An 18,251-nucleotide genomic window follows, 5' to 3' on the forward strand; every position below is an offset into this window, starting at 1 on the left:
CTTTATAGTCCCCGCCTAGAGTCCGACAGTTATGAGCCCGACGCCTCTGCTCTAACCACTTAACCAATTCAATTCAATATTCTCTTACTTTACTCTCACTCTCGCTTCACTTCTTACATAGAAGCGATGGATTTAACTACTCTACAAGCCACCTAGCTTAACTACCCATTAAAATCTCACGCACACTAGGTTCCCTGGATTACTGTAGTTAAAGACTATACAATCGCACACGATCTGTGGAAATACGCCAATCCGGACTAAGCTACTCCGTCTACCCCGCCTTAGGAACTAATTAAACCATAGATATCTAATATGATCAGAAACCCTACTAACATATATACATCTAATCTTCCTAAATAGCTACTTAGGCTCATCGACCTTACGTCTAACTAATTAGCTATCTATAAGATACTACTAAGTGAATACGAGTCGTTAAGATTAAACTACCTTCGATATCTTTGATCTATCGAATCTCTTAAGTAAGGTATCCGATCCTCGCTTATACTAGAAGGACGTTAAATCGTTAATAGCCTATTAGCACACGAAGCTATAATGAAACTACGTGCTACCTTCGCCCTATCCGACTAATCAAAGAATCGTTAAATCCTACGCGATTAGGATAAGCTAAAACGATAAGCTCTACTAACCAAATTATCTTAACTACCTATATAGGGTCAAAAGTAGATAATTAGCTAATCGGAAGGCGAGAAAGCAGTAATTACCTACTTCTAAGACTATCTATCTCTAGTATACGATTTCCTAGAGACAATTCAACCTAGCGACTAAGGATTCTATACCTTCTAGTATAATATAAACCTATAGGGTCTAAAGAAACCTACCCTAACCGAGCTAGTTAATTAATTCGTCGACTAGTACCGACTACCTACTACACTAATTAGTAGTTATTGTGAAGGGCTAAAGCAAGACTTAATTCAATCTAACTAGGCTAATATACTATTTATAAAAAGCTTAAGGAGAAGAAGTTTATCTCGCGCGTTCCCCACGTTAATATACTAAGGTCTCGTGATACACGTGACCTATATCGGGTACTAGCCCGTGATAATACCCCCTCCTAGTCTTAGTCTCGTTAGGGGCACGACGATATAGGCTTCGGTGCCGATTTGCTAACGAATCACGTCCGAAATAGTGCCGTACTACTCCTTAAAGGTATCTAGGGCGCTATAATCCCGTACTAAATCTAGTGTTTCCTACGTCTACTCTACCTATCCTCTCTACTTTACTAGTACTTCGTCACGATATCCTCGCCTAATCTTCCTCCGTCGGATAGCTAAGATCTACTTAACCTCGTATTCCTCCTCTCTATTAACTAGTAATAGCGATAGCTATAGATCGTCTACTAGCTAAGATAGAAATAGATCCGTCGCTACCGGACGAACTAACTTAATATAGAATACTAGATATATACTAGTAGGTATATCTAGTCAGACTATAAACGGTAACGGAATATCTACTACTCGGTATCGAGCGTATAGCTAATCTAACTTCTTTAACGGTCGTTAAGTATATATATTCCGAAGGTTTAACTAGACCTAGTTATCCTTCTTATAGATAGGCGCGGCCTATTAGCGCCGGTTCGCTTATTTTTCTTAAAGGGCCTATATAGAAGCTATAGCGGCCTAGGCCTAATCGGTAGCTTCCCGAAGACGATTTACGAACGTTTCGCCTATCTTTCGTAGTAGTATTAGGGCGTTTTCTAGTTACCCTACTTCGTTAATACTAATCGGGTCGACGTAATAGCCGTAGGTAAAGAAAAATAGCGAGATTCCGGTTAAAGTAGTTGTCGGACTCTAGGCGGTGACCATAAAGTCGTGGTTATACACACAAGACGATAGTGTGTATAAGGGTAAATACTCAACGTAGTGTCTGAATACACGGTTATGAGTCTATCGGTCGTGCGCACTTCTATGAAGGAGGAGAAGTACCACGATTGTGGAAGAGTACCACCGATCTAGAAGAGAGATCACAAAGGATGATAAACTTGATTCAATTTAACTAGGTAACATAGCAGTATTTATATCACAAGAAACATAGTAAAAGATCACATGATAAATCAACAGAATCAGAGTGTTGAGAGTCTCTTGCTTAGGTAGGTAATTATATGCGAGATCGTTGAGGATCAATCTGTTAGATCTTTATAGAAGAAGATCTATATGTAGAGAGGGGTTATATGAGTGGGTCCTTCGTCATGTGACCCCACAACATCCATATGTTGACACACCCCCTCAGTTCTCGATGTGAGAGCGGAATGAGAGCAAAGTGAGAACTGAATGAGAGAAAGGAGAAACAGAATAACTAGATAGGAGGTGGTATCTCCATACCTAGTTATCTGATGAATTCAGTATGCTTCTGCCTAGGTAGGCATAGGCCTCTGCACGGGACCGGAAAGACCGCACCCAAGACCGCATTAGACCGCACCGCGCGGTCTTTGGTCCCAGACCTTGAGACCGCTGGGCGGTCCTACATTTTTAGGGACCGCACCACTGCGGTTTGGTGCGGTCCTGCGGTCCTGCAAACAAGCAAAACATCTTAGACCCAAGGTATGCATAATTTATGTAGAAGTCGCCTGTATTTTTGAGTATTCTGCTTTCAAATGATATTTAATTTTATATAATTCTGAGGTAGGAGTAAAGAATAATTCTTTGTTTGGTGTCTGTTGATTTCTACCGAAAAAGCGAGGATTGACTGATTTCCTTATGAATAGCTTATGTGGTTCTTGTTTCTATTAAAGATATACAAAATCCTCATCCTGTCTCAAGCGCTTTGGAACACGCCCAGATGAACGCCTCTGAGTAGTCCTCCCTTCTTCTAAGTGGCTATTATCAGGCAGGGGAACCTCATCGTCATCATCGTCAAGTTCAAATAGCTGATCCGGGGTAGCCCTTCTCTTTCCAAGCGCTCGCGCACTAGGAAGTTGGATAGTTTCGGCAGAATCTTCAGTAGTGGATAGGTCTTCCTCGTTATCACTAATTGGATCAAATTGTTCCTCTTTCTTCTGGGCGTCCTTCTGCTCTTTCTTTGCTTGCTTCTCTTGCGTAGAAAGATACTCATCAACTAGGGCAAGCTGCTCTGACTCCACGTCAAATTTTGTTGTACACATAAACAACATCAATTCCTTGATTGTCTGCGGTTTCAGTGAGCCCCGGCGATAATGGCAGATATCACGCGCAGAGTTAAATAACCGCTCAACGCCAGAACCACTGGCTGGTGTTGTAAGGATGTCTCGAGCAAGGCTTGCCAGAATAGGATATTCATTTTGGTGTTCTTTCCAGAAAACGAGAGGGGTTGCTTCGACAGTACCTAGTGAGGGTGGTATAAGAGAAGGAGTATATAAGAAGAGGTATATAGATTAACTTACTACTTCTAAGATACCGTGTAAGCTCATCTGGAGCCGTCACGTTTGACTGAAGAGATACAGTAGGTCTCAGAAGGATATCAATGTCAGAGACGTCTTGAATTGTGGGCTGGAGAGTTGATGTAGACTGTGCCTCTTCGTAGCGCTGCCGGTAAGGCTGAATGTAAGCCTCTAGCGACTGCTTATAGCGAGGCCCCCAGTGAGGTTCCCATTCAGATGTTGTGAAGAACTCTAGCTTGTTCCGTGGTCCTAGGATAGTCGCAATTGCATAGAGATCACCAGGAATATCATCAGTCTTTCCATAATACTCTGTAAGCTTATCGCGCGCACGGTCAAGCGCGGACTTCATCACTCTCTTCCAACCAACCTTCTTTCGCGCTAGCTGCACTTTCGCCTTATCAATATGTGTGAATAGGGCGTTATAGATACCAAAGACGTTATGGATAGTCACGTCTGTAGTTGCCGAAAGAGACGAAGTGAATTTGAAGAAGGGATAAGTGATTGACAGAAGATAGTCAACTTGTCGCCATTTATCTCTGTCTATCTTTACATCAGCGAGGTTGAATTGGACACAGAAGTCATCAAAGGCAGACTGCAATCGCCGGGCACGCCTGAGCATGAGGAACGTCGAATTCCATCGTGTCCGAACATCTTGTATAGGCATAAGCTTAGGCTCTTTCGTCTGAAGCCTTATGAAGCTCTCGCGGCGCTGGGGACTTTTGTTGATGTAGACTGCTACCTTCCGAACCTAGAATATAGTGCGAGTTAGTAAAGAAAGAGAGATAATAGTAAGAGATTAGAGAGAGCTAGACCTTGTTCAGAGTATCCACGATCTTTCTATTCTCTTGCCGAGCTATATGCCCTTTCTCGGTCCATTCAATCTCTTCCCTCTCGTTTCCTGGGTTCGCGTCCATCTGACCAAGGAGCTCCTTCAAACTGAGCTGTATAACATGTGCAATACATGGTATACGAATAACCGGTATACTACTAGGTAGCTGTAGGGATTCGACGACCTCTTGAAGGCTACCGAGTAATGTTCCGTTATTAGATGCGTTATCAGTAGTAATAGTTAACACCCTCTCAGTAATCCGATGCTTCTCAAGAAGGTCAAGCAGGACAGTGCTTAGATAGGCCCCCGTATGTGAGCCCTGTAGAGGTTCAAAGCCAAGCAAGAGCTCTCGGTAATTCCACTCTTGGTCAATGAAATAGCCCGTTATTGCCATAAAAGCTTGGCGAAATGGTGAGGTCCAGCAATCTAATGCAATAGAGAGCTTAGCACTATTAGGAAGCTTCTGTAGAAGAGTATACTGGCGTTCTTCCACGATCTCTTGAAGATGACGGCGGACTGTGGTTGCAGTTGGGATTTCGGGGAAGCAGGGAGCAAGCCGGGCCATCTCAAGAAGGGCGCGAAATTCAGGATGCTCAATAAGCTGGAAGGGTAGCCGCGAGGCAGCAATAAAGGTAATTAACCTTTCCATCCAAGCTTGCGGCGTAAATGATGCTTTACGAGACGACAGATATGCCTAGAAGGGGTATTTTATAAGATTAGTAATAATTAGAGAAAAGGTAGACTGATTATCCATACCCCGTTCTTGATAGCCTTCCTAATATCTTGCGACTGAGTCGGTCCTCTCCGACAGGTACCTACTTGCGAATAATGCCTATTCATAGTAGATGTTCCCCGGCGCTTATCGGCAGGATGGGCAAGGATATGGTCGCAATTCTTGCATATTACCTTAGGAGACCCATCCTGGATAGTAGCGACCTGGTAGAAGTGGTCCCAACATTCTGCATTGCGTCTACCCTCAAAGATATTCCGTTTCATCTTACTTCCATACTCCGTCTTTAACCACCAGACGATGAAATCCTCATTCGCCATTTCTGTCCAGAGGATATAGTTTTTCCTTTTAGGAGGACCAACGCGTTCGAGTGTTTCTGGGATAACAGGAGGAATCGCCGGTCGGAGTAAGTTCACGTTAGGAGTAGAAGTTGGCGTTTCGCGCCCGTCGAGGTTAAACAGCCCATCAGATGTGAAGAAGGAGAAAGTATCTCGTGGATTATCCTCAAAAGCCGATGAGGGATACTGATCAGAGAACTGAGAGGAGGCCTGACTCTGTAACATTTTGACGAAATGAGTATAGGATAGGACGGGGGAGGTAAAGGACTTAAGGAGATACCTGCTAAAATATTTCCGTCTACTAGAAAAAGCTGAATAAAGGATTTTCTCTAGGAGAAAGCTATAGGCATGATTTAGATAGATCAAATTGAATTGTAATAGTGATTAGGCAGTAGGCTCCACTTTACTACAATCCGATAGGATAAGGGCTACGAAGACCGCAGAAGACCGCATAGAACCGCAGGAAAAACCGCGATAGACCGCATAGAGGGCTGCAAAGACCGCAGAAGACCGCATAGACAGCTAGTAGGAAATACTATGATTGACCGCAGAGGACCGCAGAGAACCATGAGGAGGACCGCACAGGACCGAAAAGGACCGCTAGAAGGCCCATATAATAGTATAATCCTCCTTTTCTTTCTAAGTCTACACTTCATATCAGAGAAACCAATTTTGAAAAGAGATTATTATGATATATTAGTAGTAGAATATAGAATTTCAAGATAAATAGTTAACTAGAGAATCTAAGCTCTCTGATAATACCCTTAATACCTATTTTAGCTGTATGTAGGGGGTTATGTACACTCAACGAAGAAGTCTCAGATGAAGATAGGGTCAGGTACTGATATCGAAATATATATTTCTTACCTCATACACCTAGCCAGCAATAATTATTACTAAACCTCTCTATTAGAACTTAGAAATATACTAGTACTGGCAGGTCTAGGTATTTTAAATAGTAGATTTTCTATATACGAGTATATTTCATCTGTTTTCATAGTGGCTGATGCTGAAATACAGTAAATGTTTATGAAGGGACCAAAACAGTGTTTAATAACAGTAATTAAATGGGATGAATCATCAATTTATGTAGCCGAAAAGAGAAGGTCTTGGTAGAATTATGCAATTGCGGTTCACCGTGGTGAAGACCGCAAGGGACCGCGGTTCACTATGGTGCGGTCTCAACCCCCGAATTCGAGACCGCAAGACCGTGCGGTCCGGTCCGCGGTCCTCGACCTAAGGACCAAGACCGCACCATGCAGAGGCCTAGGTAGGCACTTGGTGAGACCGTCTGCGGGCATATCAGTGGTTTTGACCCATTGGATAGATAGGCGCTTTGCCTGTACCTCTTGACGAATCCATAGGCGGTTGATATCCACGTGACGAAGTTTGGTCTGAAAGACTGATTTCTCGCGATTTAATAGGTCGACGGTCTGTTTGTTATCGCAATTCAACACTTCTGGTTGGTTAGTGTCGAATTCAATGAATGAGAAGAGACGTTTGATCCAGTATAGCTGTTTAGCTGCATGTGATACAGCTAGTAATTCGGCTTCTGTGGTTGATGTGGTAATCGTCTTCTGCTTGCGAGATTTCCACTCGATTGGACCACCAAACAATGAGAAGATAAAACCTTCTGATGACTTCCTATCAAGATTGTCGGCAAAGCTTGCATCGGACGAAGCAGTGAAGATCTGGCTATCTGATTGGCTGCCACCAAAGCAGATAGCTAGATCTTTAGTCCCATATAGGTACGAAATCAGATGGTCGACAGCAGCTAGGTGCTTCTCATCACAGCGTGTGAGAGATTTAGCTAGTAGCTGATTGGCGAAAGCGGTGTCTGGTCTAGTCCACACAGCAGGGAAAAGGGTCGAACCACACTTCTGCTGGTATAGTTTAACGGTTGATTTGTTGATTTGACCAGTGATCGGATCAAGACGTTGATTGCTGACTAGTGGTGTATTAGGCGGTTTCCTGCCTAGGAGGTTAAATTTAGCAGCGATCTTTTCAATGTAGGCTGATTGGTTTAGCCAGGTCTTTCGTCGCTGTCGGTCGCGTATAATTCGAATACTGATGAATTGGGTAAGTTCACCACAGTCCTTCATCTCAAAGCGCTGTGAGAGAAGTTGCTTTATCTGGTAAGCGTGCAATCTCTCACTTCGGTGGTAGGCAGCCAGGAAATCGTCAACAAACACCATAATAACCATGCGATTATCAGTATAAAGCGCAGGGTCTTCAGGACAGCTTTTAAAGCCTAGTGAGAGAAGCATTTCTTTCACGTCGTCTTCCCATCGTTTACCAGCGATTCGAAGACCATATACTGCCTTATGTAGGCGAAGGACCTTAGTCTTTCGTCCTAAACCTGGTGGGTACTGGCAGTACACTTCTTCTTTAAGATCGCTATTTAGGAAAGCGTTGACTGCATCCATCTGAAAGGTCTCTAGGTCAAAATGCGTGATGATCGCTATGAGCGTGCGAAAGGTCCTAGCAGCAAGCGTACTAGTACGTGGGTCTTCTAGTTCGTCTGGTGTCTGTGTATCTCCGCGTACGCATAGACGCGCTTTGAAGCGTGTGAGGTATCCTGATTCGTCAGATTTATAGGCAAAGACCCATCTCATTGGTATGAGCTGGTGGCGTGGGCAATCCGATTGGTTTAGACCTTTGCAATTCGATTGGTGTGTAAAGCTGATGAGGTCTTTGTTGATAGGTTCGAATGCATGCATGTCCAGAAGCTTATTGAATTCGATTCGCATAGCTTGTCGGAATTGGCTTTCGAAAGGATGACTAGCTAATTGGTGGTAGCTAGGTGGTGGCGGAGGAATTGATGAGATCGCAATCTTTGGTTGTTGATGTTGATTGGATGAGAAAGCTTGGATATAGGTTGTGAGGGATACGTGAGGGCGTTTTCTCTCACTTTCGTTATCGGTGTCAGAGTCAGAACGTGGGCGTTTAGTTGGTATATGAAGAGGTTCATATCCAGAAGGGTCGAAGTTTGTGTTGTTAATTAAGACGAAAGGGACTATATCCTCTGGTTCTGATTCGCTAGATCCTATCGATTCGTCTGATTTTGGGTCGAGCGGTGGTGTGATTGGTTGATCTCCGAGGATTTCGTCTGTTAGGATCTCGTCTGTTGGTATAGGTGTGGTATGATCGATGTTGATAGTAGGACTACTACTACTTCCACCCCCGAGATCTTGCTGCACCGGTTGGTTGAGGTTGAATGGGATATCTATATTTTCGAGGATTTGATTGATCTCCTCCTCGTCAAGGGTATCAATCTGTTGAGATAGATTGGTTTCCTCATAGATTTGGATGCGTTGGTTGGGTAGCGAAGGATTGTAGGATTCTTCCTCGTTGAATTGGACGTCTCGTGCACGAATTACACGTCGTTTGGTAGGTATCCAGATGCGCCAGATGTTATAGGTTTCATATCCCACTAGATAGCCAATAGCAGCACGTGGTGCTAGCTTAGCTAGTCTAGGTAGCTTAGTAATGCGTACATAAGCTTTACATCCAAAGACTCGAATATGTGAGAGATCTGGCTTTGCCTGTAGCCAATGTGGTGCGTTTTCACCGAGGTAGGTAGCAAGCGCTTCGTGTGGGGATTGCCAATCTAGTGTGCGGTGAGGTAGGCGGTTTTGAATATAGACGGCAGTTCTAGCTGCTTCATGCCAGAGATAGCTTGGTAGGTTTGAATCGATAATCATCTGCCTAGCCATCTTTGAAATCAATGCGCCATAACGCTCAGCGTAGCCGTTTTGGTCAGGTTGGTAGGGCGGTGTGGTTTCTAGGTTGATACCACGTGATTGTGCTTCTTGATCGAAGAATTCAGATAGAGATTTCTCGTCATCTGAATGGATAGTAAGCACGCGTAGGTTGAATTGGTTGTTGATGAAATCGATCTGTTCGCAGAGAGATTGTGTTGAATCTGCCTTAGTAGATAGATCTTCCGCCAGTTGGTATTTAGTGATAGGATCGACAGAGTGAGATAGGTAGGTTGTTTTGCCTAAGGATGGTTCGAAGTGTATAAGATCCCAATGCAGAGATTCGAAAGGGCGATTGTACTGCATAGGTCGTCGAGAGACTTGACGATGCGAATTAGCCAGTTTGCATGTCTCGCAGTGGTTGATAGGCGAAGATATATCTTTGATGGTGATGCCTGATGAGTGCTCTGGTAGATGAGATAGGACGTCCTTGCTAACGTGTCCTAGTCGTCTATGCCATAGGTCGATTGTCCCATCTAGCTGCTTCTTGGTGTGTGAAGAAGATAGGGCAACCTTGCTGAATTGCTTAGTGATAGGTGCAACTTGATCGTGTGAGACAGAAGTAAGAGATAAGTGAGAGGTCGGTGAAACATGAGTGTGGTTGGCAGTAGGTCGGTCAGTGGTTGAATTGTCCCATCGAATTAGGTAGATGCCTGATTTCGCGTTAAGCTTGCAGATAGGTCTTCCGTCCTTCTCTTCTAGTAGGCAATCCTTGCCATTTAGATAGATGCCTGCGCTAGTAGCTCTTTCTGCAGAGATTAGGTTGATGTGAAATCCAGGACAATAGGCAACTTGTTTCAAAGGGAAAGTGGTTCCATCAAGAGATTCTGATGGTTTGACGGACAGTTCACCATAACCAAGGATAGTGGTTTCGGTGTTTCCAACCATAACAGAGGACACAACGGGCCTATAGTTTGACAGTAGGTCCCTATTATTCGTGACATGAATTGATGCTCCGGTATCATAGCACCAGGTGTCGTTCTTCTTGGTAGGAATTCTGATTGTGCTCATCGCAACACCATCTTCCTCTCGGAAGAGAGTCTCGACCTGTTGTTTTGGTATATAGGTAGAGAAAGCGTCTCTAGCGGTTAAATTAGCTGAATTGGTTGAATTGGCCGGTTGGTAACGTCGAATTGCACGTTGGTAGGCTATCTTGAATCCTCTAGATTCATCGCATCGCTTTTCAAATCGCTCTTGGACCTCTGGGTCAGGTTGCCACCCCCTAGGTCTTGCCTTAGGATTCACATAGCGACACGTCTCAAAATCGTGGTTACCAGAGTTAGGCATACCCCCACAAGGGCACTTCCTTCTTCTGGTTGATTGTGTAGGTCCTTCTTCGTCTGATTCGTCAGGTTGACGTCCTTGGTAGGTCGTATGTGCGATAGGTCGTCTTCTACCACTGCTGGTTATGGTAGGCGGTCGGTATTGATCGACGAATTGATTAACCAGTTCGGTCAGGGTAGGTCTCTTTAGACCCTGTAGGATTGTATTGTACCAGAAGGTGTAGAAGCCCTGGTCACTAGGTTGGATAGTCTCTAGGAAATCGTATACTGGAGACAGAGGATCTTGGAAGTAGGTAATTGCTGCTTTCTCGCCTTCCGATTGGCTAATTAGCCACTTTTGACCCCATATAGGTAGTTGAGATAATTTGGTTGGTGGAGCTTGTCGTTTTAGCTCATCCCAATCGCGTAGGATTTGACGATTCTTCGATTGGTCGGATAGGGCAAAGGTAGCACGTAGTTTCACTATAGCTTCGTGTGCTGATAGGCCATTGACGATTTGACGTCCTTCTGGTGTAAGCGAGGATCGGATGCCTTGCTTGAGAGATTCGATAGATCGAAGATATCGAAGGTAGTCTGATCTTGACGATTCGTATTCACTTAGCAGTATCTTGTAGATAGCTAATTGGTCAGACGTAAGGTCGATGAGCCTGAGTGGCTGTTCAGGAAGATTAGATGTGTATGTGTTGGTAGGGTTTCTGATCACATCAGATATCTGTGGTTTAACTGGTTCCTGAGGCGGGGTAATCGGTGCGGATTGGTCCGGATCGGCATATTTCCACACATTATTAGCTAGTGCGTGGTCTTTGACCGCAGTGATCCATGGAACCCAGTGTGCGTGAGATTTTAGTGGGTAGTGAAGCCAGGTGGCTTGTTGCGTGGTTGAATCCATCACTTCTGTATAGGAAGTGAAGCGAGAATGAGAGTAAAGTAAGGGAAGATTGAATTGAATTGGTTAAGTGGTTAGAGCAGAGGCGTCGGGCTCATAACTGTCGGACTCTAGGCGGTGACCATAAAGTCGTGGTTATACACATAAGACGATAGTGTGCATAAGGGTAAATACTCAACGTAGTGTCTGAATACACGGTTATGAGTCTATCGGTCATGCGCACTTCTATGAAGGAGGAGAAGTACCACGATTGTGGAAGAGTACCACCGATCTAGAAGAGAGATCACAAAGGATGATAAACTTAATTCAATTTAACTAGGAAACATAGCAGTATTTATATCACAAGAAACATAGCAAAGGATCACATGATAAATCAACAGAATCAGAGTATTGAGAGTCTCTTGCTAAGGTAGGCAATCATATGCGAGATCGTTGAGGATCAATCTATTAGATCTTTATAGAAGAAGATCTATATGTAGAGAGGGGTTATATGAGTGGGTCCTTCGTCATGTGACCCCACAACATCCATATGTTAACAATTATTATATCGTTAATATATACTAACACGAAGTTATTAAGGTACTCTCGTAGCGTCTAATTAATATATCTCTAGAACGTTACCGGTACGCTAGTTAGCCTAAAAGGGATTACGTTCTACTCATAGAGCCTATATCGCGTCCGAAATACTATCTTCTATTCTTCTCTAGGGTAAATACGAATCTTATAGAAGGCCGCGATAATATTAAGCTTCGTGAACTAGCGAGCTTAGCCTATATTCCGTAATATCTCTCGAATTAGCGGTAGAGAGTAGCGATCTTTTACTATTCGCTCGTTTAATCCTTAGTAATCGATATAGAATCGTATACCTCTACCTAGCTTTCTAACTAGTAGGATCAGTGCTACCGCGGGCGATTAGCTTATACGTATAAAGTTTTTCCTAAGTAGGTATTACGCGTAGCCGACTAGTCACTATGAAGTTAGGTTGCTTTACGGGTTATACTTACCTAAATCCTGACTTCGGATTCTAAGAGTACTTCTTAATCGTACCGTTACCTCGCGAGGCCTTACTACGGGATAGATCCTGTTAAGTATCTTATAGAACGTGCTAGAAGTACGCGCTAAGTAAGTTAATTACTAAGTATTACTACTAAGTAAATCCCCTACTTATAGGTTAGATTATCTTAAAGATAAACTATAAAGTATAAAGTACTAGAGGTAGTAACTAAGTAATAATATATAATTAATCGCGAAGAACTAAATATATAATACGAAACGAGTGTCCTTATATATCTAGTCCTTCCTACTTTAAGGGAGTATATCTATAGTAGATCTACCCCGGGGGTAGATCTACTCCTCCTCACTACTCCTCCGGAGTATATCCTTAGCGTTACGTACGGGTTTACCGGGTCCTTATACTTATAGCGTAATCTAGGTATTAGTAAAATAGCGGCCGTTTCCTACGTCGCGCTAACCGTTAAATAAAGTAAGTAGGTATTAATTATAACGGTTAGCTATAGGCCGTTTCTAGCTCCTACCTAGAGTATCTACCTTAAGGCCCTATCGGGGCTCTCCTAAGTATACCGAAATATACGTAATAACGCTAATCCCTAGCGTCCGTAGGATAATTAGTCCTCCGTTATCCTTAAATAACTATAGCCCCCGCGCCTCTTAAGGTCCGTAATATTATTCCCTTCTTCCTTATCCTTTATCCTTAAAGGATTTAAACGTTAGTCTCCCCCCCTTAGGTAAGTATATATTTTTCTTCTTTTTCTAATTTCTCTATCGGCTATATCCCTTTTATAATATACCTATTAATAACAAAACTCGTAAACAAAATAGGTTACGTTAATATAATTCTATCCTCTAACACGGTTCTATTATTAACTTTCCGTACGATTATTATTCCTCTTATTACGTTAATTATATAATAGTATCTAAGAACCGAAACTATACTAAGTGTACTCGTCGCGGTCATAAATACGAACGAAAGCTTTATAGTAATATCGAGTAGGATACCGTGCTACGCGATAAGAAGAAGGTAGCTACTAACCTCGAGAAGGCCTAAAAGTAGTAGCTAGAATATTTAATAAAAATAAACGAAATAATAGCGAAGGTCCTTCGCTTATAGAAGTAGTAATAATTCTTAAAAGATCGAAGTAATTAGATATTAAATCACGACTTAGATATAATAGCTTAGTTAGATAAGAAGGATCCTCTTAGTGCTAAGGATCTTACGGAGCTAGATCGTCTCGCCGATACTAAGGATACTCACGCTCTTATCGCTACGTCAGAGAGTCCTACTCTAACCTAGATATTAGAGATAAATCTAATATCGCTATCGTTTTAGGGCGACCTAAATTTCCCCGTAGCTAGCGTTAGTAGTACTACCGAACTAGCTAGTAGTAGCCTATTAAGTTCTCGATAGGTTCCTATATATTTTCCGAGGTATCGTATCCTTTCTATTTTACGAGATAGTAAGGTTTTCCGCTAACTTTATTAGTATCTAAGATTCGTTTAACCTCGTACTCGTTTTCCGTTTCTTCTTCTATTTCTATATTAGTAGCGATTTCGGCGTTCTTAGGTACTTTTTCTAATAATAAGATATAAAACGTTATATAAATACGTCGTATACTATTTAGTAGCTTTAGACGATAATTAAACGGTCCTATTTTTTCTACGATTTCGAATAGTCCTAGTTTAAGGTAATCGAGTTTCGCGCTAGGTTATCTAGTACGAATATTACGTCATAAAAGGTAAACTTTCTCCCTCTTTTAAAAGTCTAACGCCTCCTAGCGCGATTAGTCGTAGTAGAATTTTATATATATATTTAGAAACTCGATATCTCGTGAAAGTTAAAGGTAAAGTTACTTTAATCCGTTCGCTAGTAGTCTTAATAACTCTATAAGTGATTATTTCCTAATTAGTTCCCTAATAATAGTAGGATTAAACCTATAGTTTACGAAGAATAGTGTTTCCTTCGTGGTTACGTATATCGCGTTATTATATACGAATTACGCTATTAGTAGTAATCCTACCTAGTCGTCCTACTAGAAGTTTATATAGTATCGAAGATATTATTCTAAGGTCTAGTTAACCCTTTCTATTTATCCGTTAGTCTATAGATAATACGCGGTAAAGAGTCTATACTTAATACCGAGTTAATCCGCTAGTAATTACTACAGTAAACTCCCGTTTTCGGCACTCCCAGGTTAGGCACACATTTTTATTAGGCACCAAAATCTGTTGGATAGACCCACTTCTTAGAGTTTTCCCATATATAAGAGGCCAACCGGCACACCTTTTTGTCTGGCACACAAAATTCTCTTCAATTTTTGCTTAGTCATATAAACCGACCAATCAGAATGCAGGATTTTTCCCCTTCCAACCCTTCCACCCCTTCTTCGGTCGCTCTTTCAGCTAAACTAGCTATACCAAAACAACCCAACAAAGGCATATCCGATGCTCAGAAAAAAGCATTACGTATCTATGCATCGGAGACACGCCCTAAACCTACTCAGAGAGAATACGCTAAGTGGTTTTCATCTCAATTTAATCGTCATATCAACCGTGCGACCGTCTCTAAGATTCTTTCATCCAAATACGAGTACCTTAATACTAGTTTAGCTAGTCAGAATAAACGCCCGTTAGCATCTCGGTGGCCTCTATTAGATAAGGCCCTATATATCTGGCAGCAGCGTCACGAGAATGCCGGTTTTCCTATAACAGGCCCATTAATTCAGAGCAAAGCCGTCGAATATTGGAAGAAAATACCCCAGTATAAAGATCTCGACCCGCCACTTTTCTCTGAAGGGTGGCTATCACGGTTCAAACAGCGCCATTCGATCCGATATCATACCTCCTATAGCGAATCTGTATCGGTTCCGGCTTCGATATATTCCGACATAGAAGCTATTCGGGCTATCTGCGACTAATATTAGCTAAACGATGTCTATAATATGGATAAAATAGGTCTATTCTGGCGTCGAATGCTAAATAGGGGTCTATCGAGTAAGGGTAGTCCTAGTTATAAAAAAGACAAGACTAGGATTACTCTCGCAGTAACGACCAATACTACTAGTTCAGATCGAATGCCTCTATGGTTAATAGGCACTGCGAAGATACCTCGTGCTCTACGAAAACTTAATATCCTAGCACTTAGATATATCTGGCGATAGAACAAGAACGTATAGATACGCGGTAATGTTATACAAGAATGGTTCCGCTCATTTTATAGGTATATTAGCACACAAAGACGAGTCGTGCTATTACTCGATAACTTTAGTGCGCATCTCTCTACGCTTGAATATACGCTACCGCCGTCTAATATTAAAGTCGTTTTTTTACCACCAAACGCGACCTCGATTTACCAGCCATTAGACCAGGGTATCATCAGAAACCTTAAGCACCATTATCGGAAGAAATGGTTAATATGGATGGTGTCAGCCTGAGTATGTGGGGGGTATACGGCCCCTGAACGACGACCTATGGTTATGTGTCTAGATAAAGCCAGAATACTGTGCTTAAGTACGTTTTTGGCCTAATGGTACAATGACCCACTTTTCTGGCCAACAGATGGTTAATATGATAGACCGCGGCGTCGATCCTACGCAGAGAATGAGCCTCTATTACACACTACATTAGATTACCCAGGCTTAGAGACGTGACGTTCTAGATAAGACTATTCAGAAGTGCTTTATCAAGAGCACGCTTATTAGTCCTAGCACTAATGAGATAAATACGTCTCCGTCTAAGGACCTTCAACTAGGTGATTTATACGCAGAGGTGACCGACCGGCTTCCTAGTATAGAGGTTATGGTATTAGATGAATTTCTAGACCCTCTAGGAGAAAACATCGACGTGGAAGAGCCTGATTTATCTGATATTATCGTTCATTTTTCAGAAGAAAATACAGGTAGGGATAATAGGGTTCAGGATAGCGAGGACGACCAGGACGAATATATATTCGGACCACCGCTAGATATCCTCTCGCGTGTTGAAGCTATTGAATATATACATAAAGCTCTTCAATTTGCCCAGCACCAAGAGGGAATTACTAAGAGAGATCTACGTGATATAGAGAGGATCGCTCATCTTTTTTCTCGATTCGAGATCAATGGGAGGAAGCAGAGAAGGGTGGATGACTACTTTAGACCAAAAACAGACTACAGTAAACTCCCGTTTTCGGCACGGGCCTCCGTGCAACAGAATTCCGATGTGCCTAATGAAAGTGTGCCACTAATATCGCGCTAAACCTCATCTAGTAAGAACTAGTCTGTTTTTGGTCTAAAGTAGTCATCCACCCTTCTCTGCTTCCTCCCATTGATCTCGAATCGAGAAAAAAGATAAGCGATCCTCTCTATATCACGTAGATCTCTCTCAGTAATTCCCTCTTGGTGCTGGGCAAATTGAAGAGCTTTATGCATATATTCAATAGCTTCAACACGCGAGAGGATATCCAGCGGTGGTCCGAATATATATTCGTCCTGGTCGTCCTCGCTATCCTGAACCCCATTATCCCCACCTGTATTTTCTTCTGAAAAATGAACGATAATATCAGATAAATCAGGCTCTTCCACGTCGATGTTTTCTCCTGGAGGGTCTAGAAATTCATCTAATGCCATAACCTCTGTACCAGGAAGCCGGTCGGTCACCTCTGCGTATAAATCACCTAGTTGAAGGTCCTCAGACGGAGACGTATTCATCTCATTAGTGCTAGGACTAATAAGCGTGCTCTTGATAAAGCACTTCTAAATAGTCTCATCTAGAACGTCACGTCTCCAAGCCTAGGTGATCTAATGTAGTGTGTAATAGAGGCTCATTCTCTGCGTAGGATCGACGCCGCGGTCTATCATATTAACCATCCATGTCAACCATTTCTTCCGATAATAGTGCTTAAGGTTTCTAATGATACCCTGGTCTAATGGCTAGTAAACCGAGGTCGCGTTTGGTGGCAAAAAAACGACTTTAATATTAGACGGCGGTGGCGCATGTTCAAGCGCAGAGAGATACGCGCTAAAGTTATCGAGCAATAGCACGACTCGTCTTTATGTGCCAATATGCCTATAAAACGAGCGGAACCATTCTTGCATAACATTACCGCGTATCCATGCGTTCTTGTTCCATCGCTAGACACATCCAAGTACTAGGATATTGAGTTTTCGTAGAGCACGAGGCATCTTCGCAGTGCCTATTAACCATAGAGGCATTCGATCTGAACTAGTAGCATTAGTCGTTACTGCGAGAGTAATCCTGGTCTTGTCTTTTTTATAACCAGGACTACCCTTACTCGATAGACCCCCATTTGGCATTCGACGCCAGAATAGACCTGTTTCATCCATATTATAGACATCGTTTGGCTGATATTGGTCGCAGATAGCCCGAATAGCTTCTATGTCGGAATACATCGAAGCCGGAACCGATGCAGATTCGCTATAGGAGGTATAATATCAGATCGAATGGCGCTGTTTGAACCGTGATAGCCACCCTTTAGAGAAAAGTGGCGGGTCGAGATCTTTATACTGGGGTATTTTCTTCCAATATTCGACGGCTTTGCTCTGAATCAATGGGCCTGTTATAGGAAAACCGGCATTCTCGTGACGCTGCTGCCAGATATATAGGGCCTTATCTAATAGAGGCCACCGAGATGCTAACGGGCGTTTGTTCTAACTAGCTAAACTAGTATCAAGGTACTCGTATTTGGATGAAAGAATCTTGGAGACGGTCGCACGGTTGATATGACGATTAAATTGAGATGAAAACCACTTAGCGCATTCTCTCTGAGTAGGTTTAGGGCGTGTCTCCGATGCATAGATACGTAATGCTTTTTTCTGAGCATCGGATATACCTTTATTAGGTTGTTTTGGTATAGCCAGTTTAGCTGAAAGAGCGACCGAAGAAGGGGTGGAAGGGTTGGAAGGGGAAAAATCCTGCATTCTGATTGGTCGGTTTATATGACTAAGCAAAAATTGAAGAGAATTTTGTGTGCCAGACAAAAAGGTGTGCCGGTTGGCCTCTTATATATGGGAAAACTCTAAGAAGTGGGTCCATCCAA

The 18,251-nt window shown here is 42.7% G+C and overlaps 1 protein-coding gene across 1 annotated transcript; it reads right to left on the bottom strand.

Moving 5' to 3' along the window:
* Window positions 1–2,743: 2,743 nt before the first annotated feature.
* On the bottom strand, window positions 2,744–5,495 carry N7496_010274 (uncharacterized protein; the record flags this gene model as incomplete). The annotated part of the gene is made up of 4 exons (XM_056703187.1): window positions 2,744–3,318; window positions 3,377–4,121; window positions 4,186–4,896; window positions 4,959–5,495. The coding sequence occupies 4 exons, from the start codon at window positions 5,493–5,495 to the stop codon at window positions 2,744–2,746; spliced, it is 2,568 nt and encodes an 855-aa protein (XP_056552187.1).
* Window positions 5,496–18,251: the final 12,756 nt, after the last annotated feature.

The sequence above is a fragment of the Penicillium cataractarum genome (genome assembly GCF_028827025.1).
Source record: "Penicillium cataractarum strain IBT 29864 chromosome Unknown utg000008l, whole genome shotgun sequence".
Classification (NCBI taxonomy): domain Eukaryota; kingdom Fungi; phylum Ascomycota; class Eurotiomycetes; order Eurotiales; family Aspergillaceae; genus Penicillium; species Penicillium cataractarum.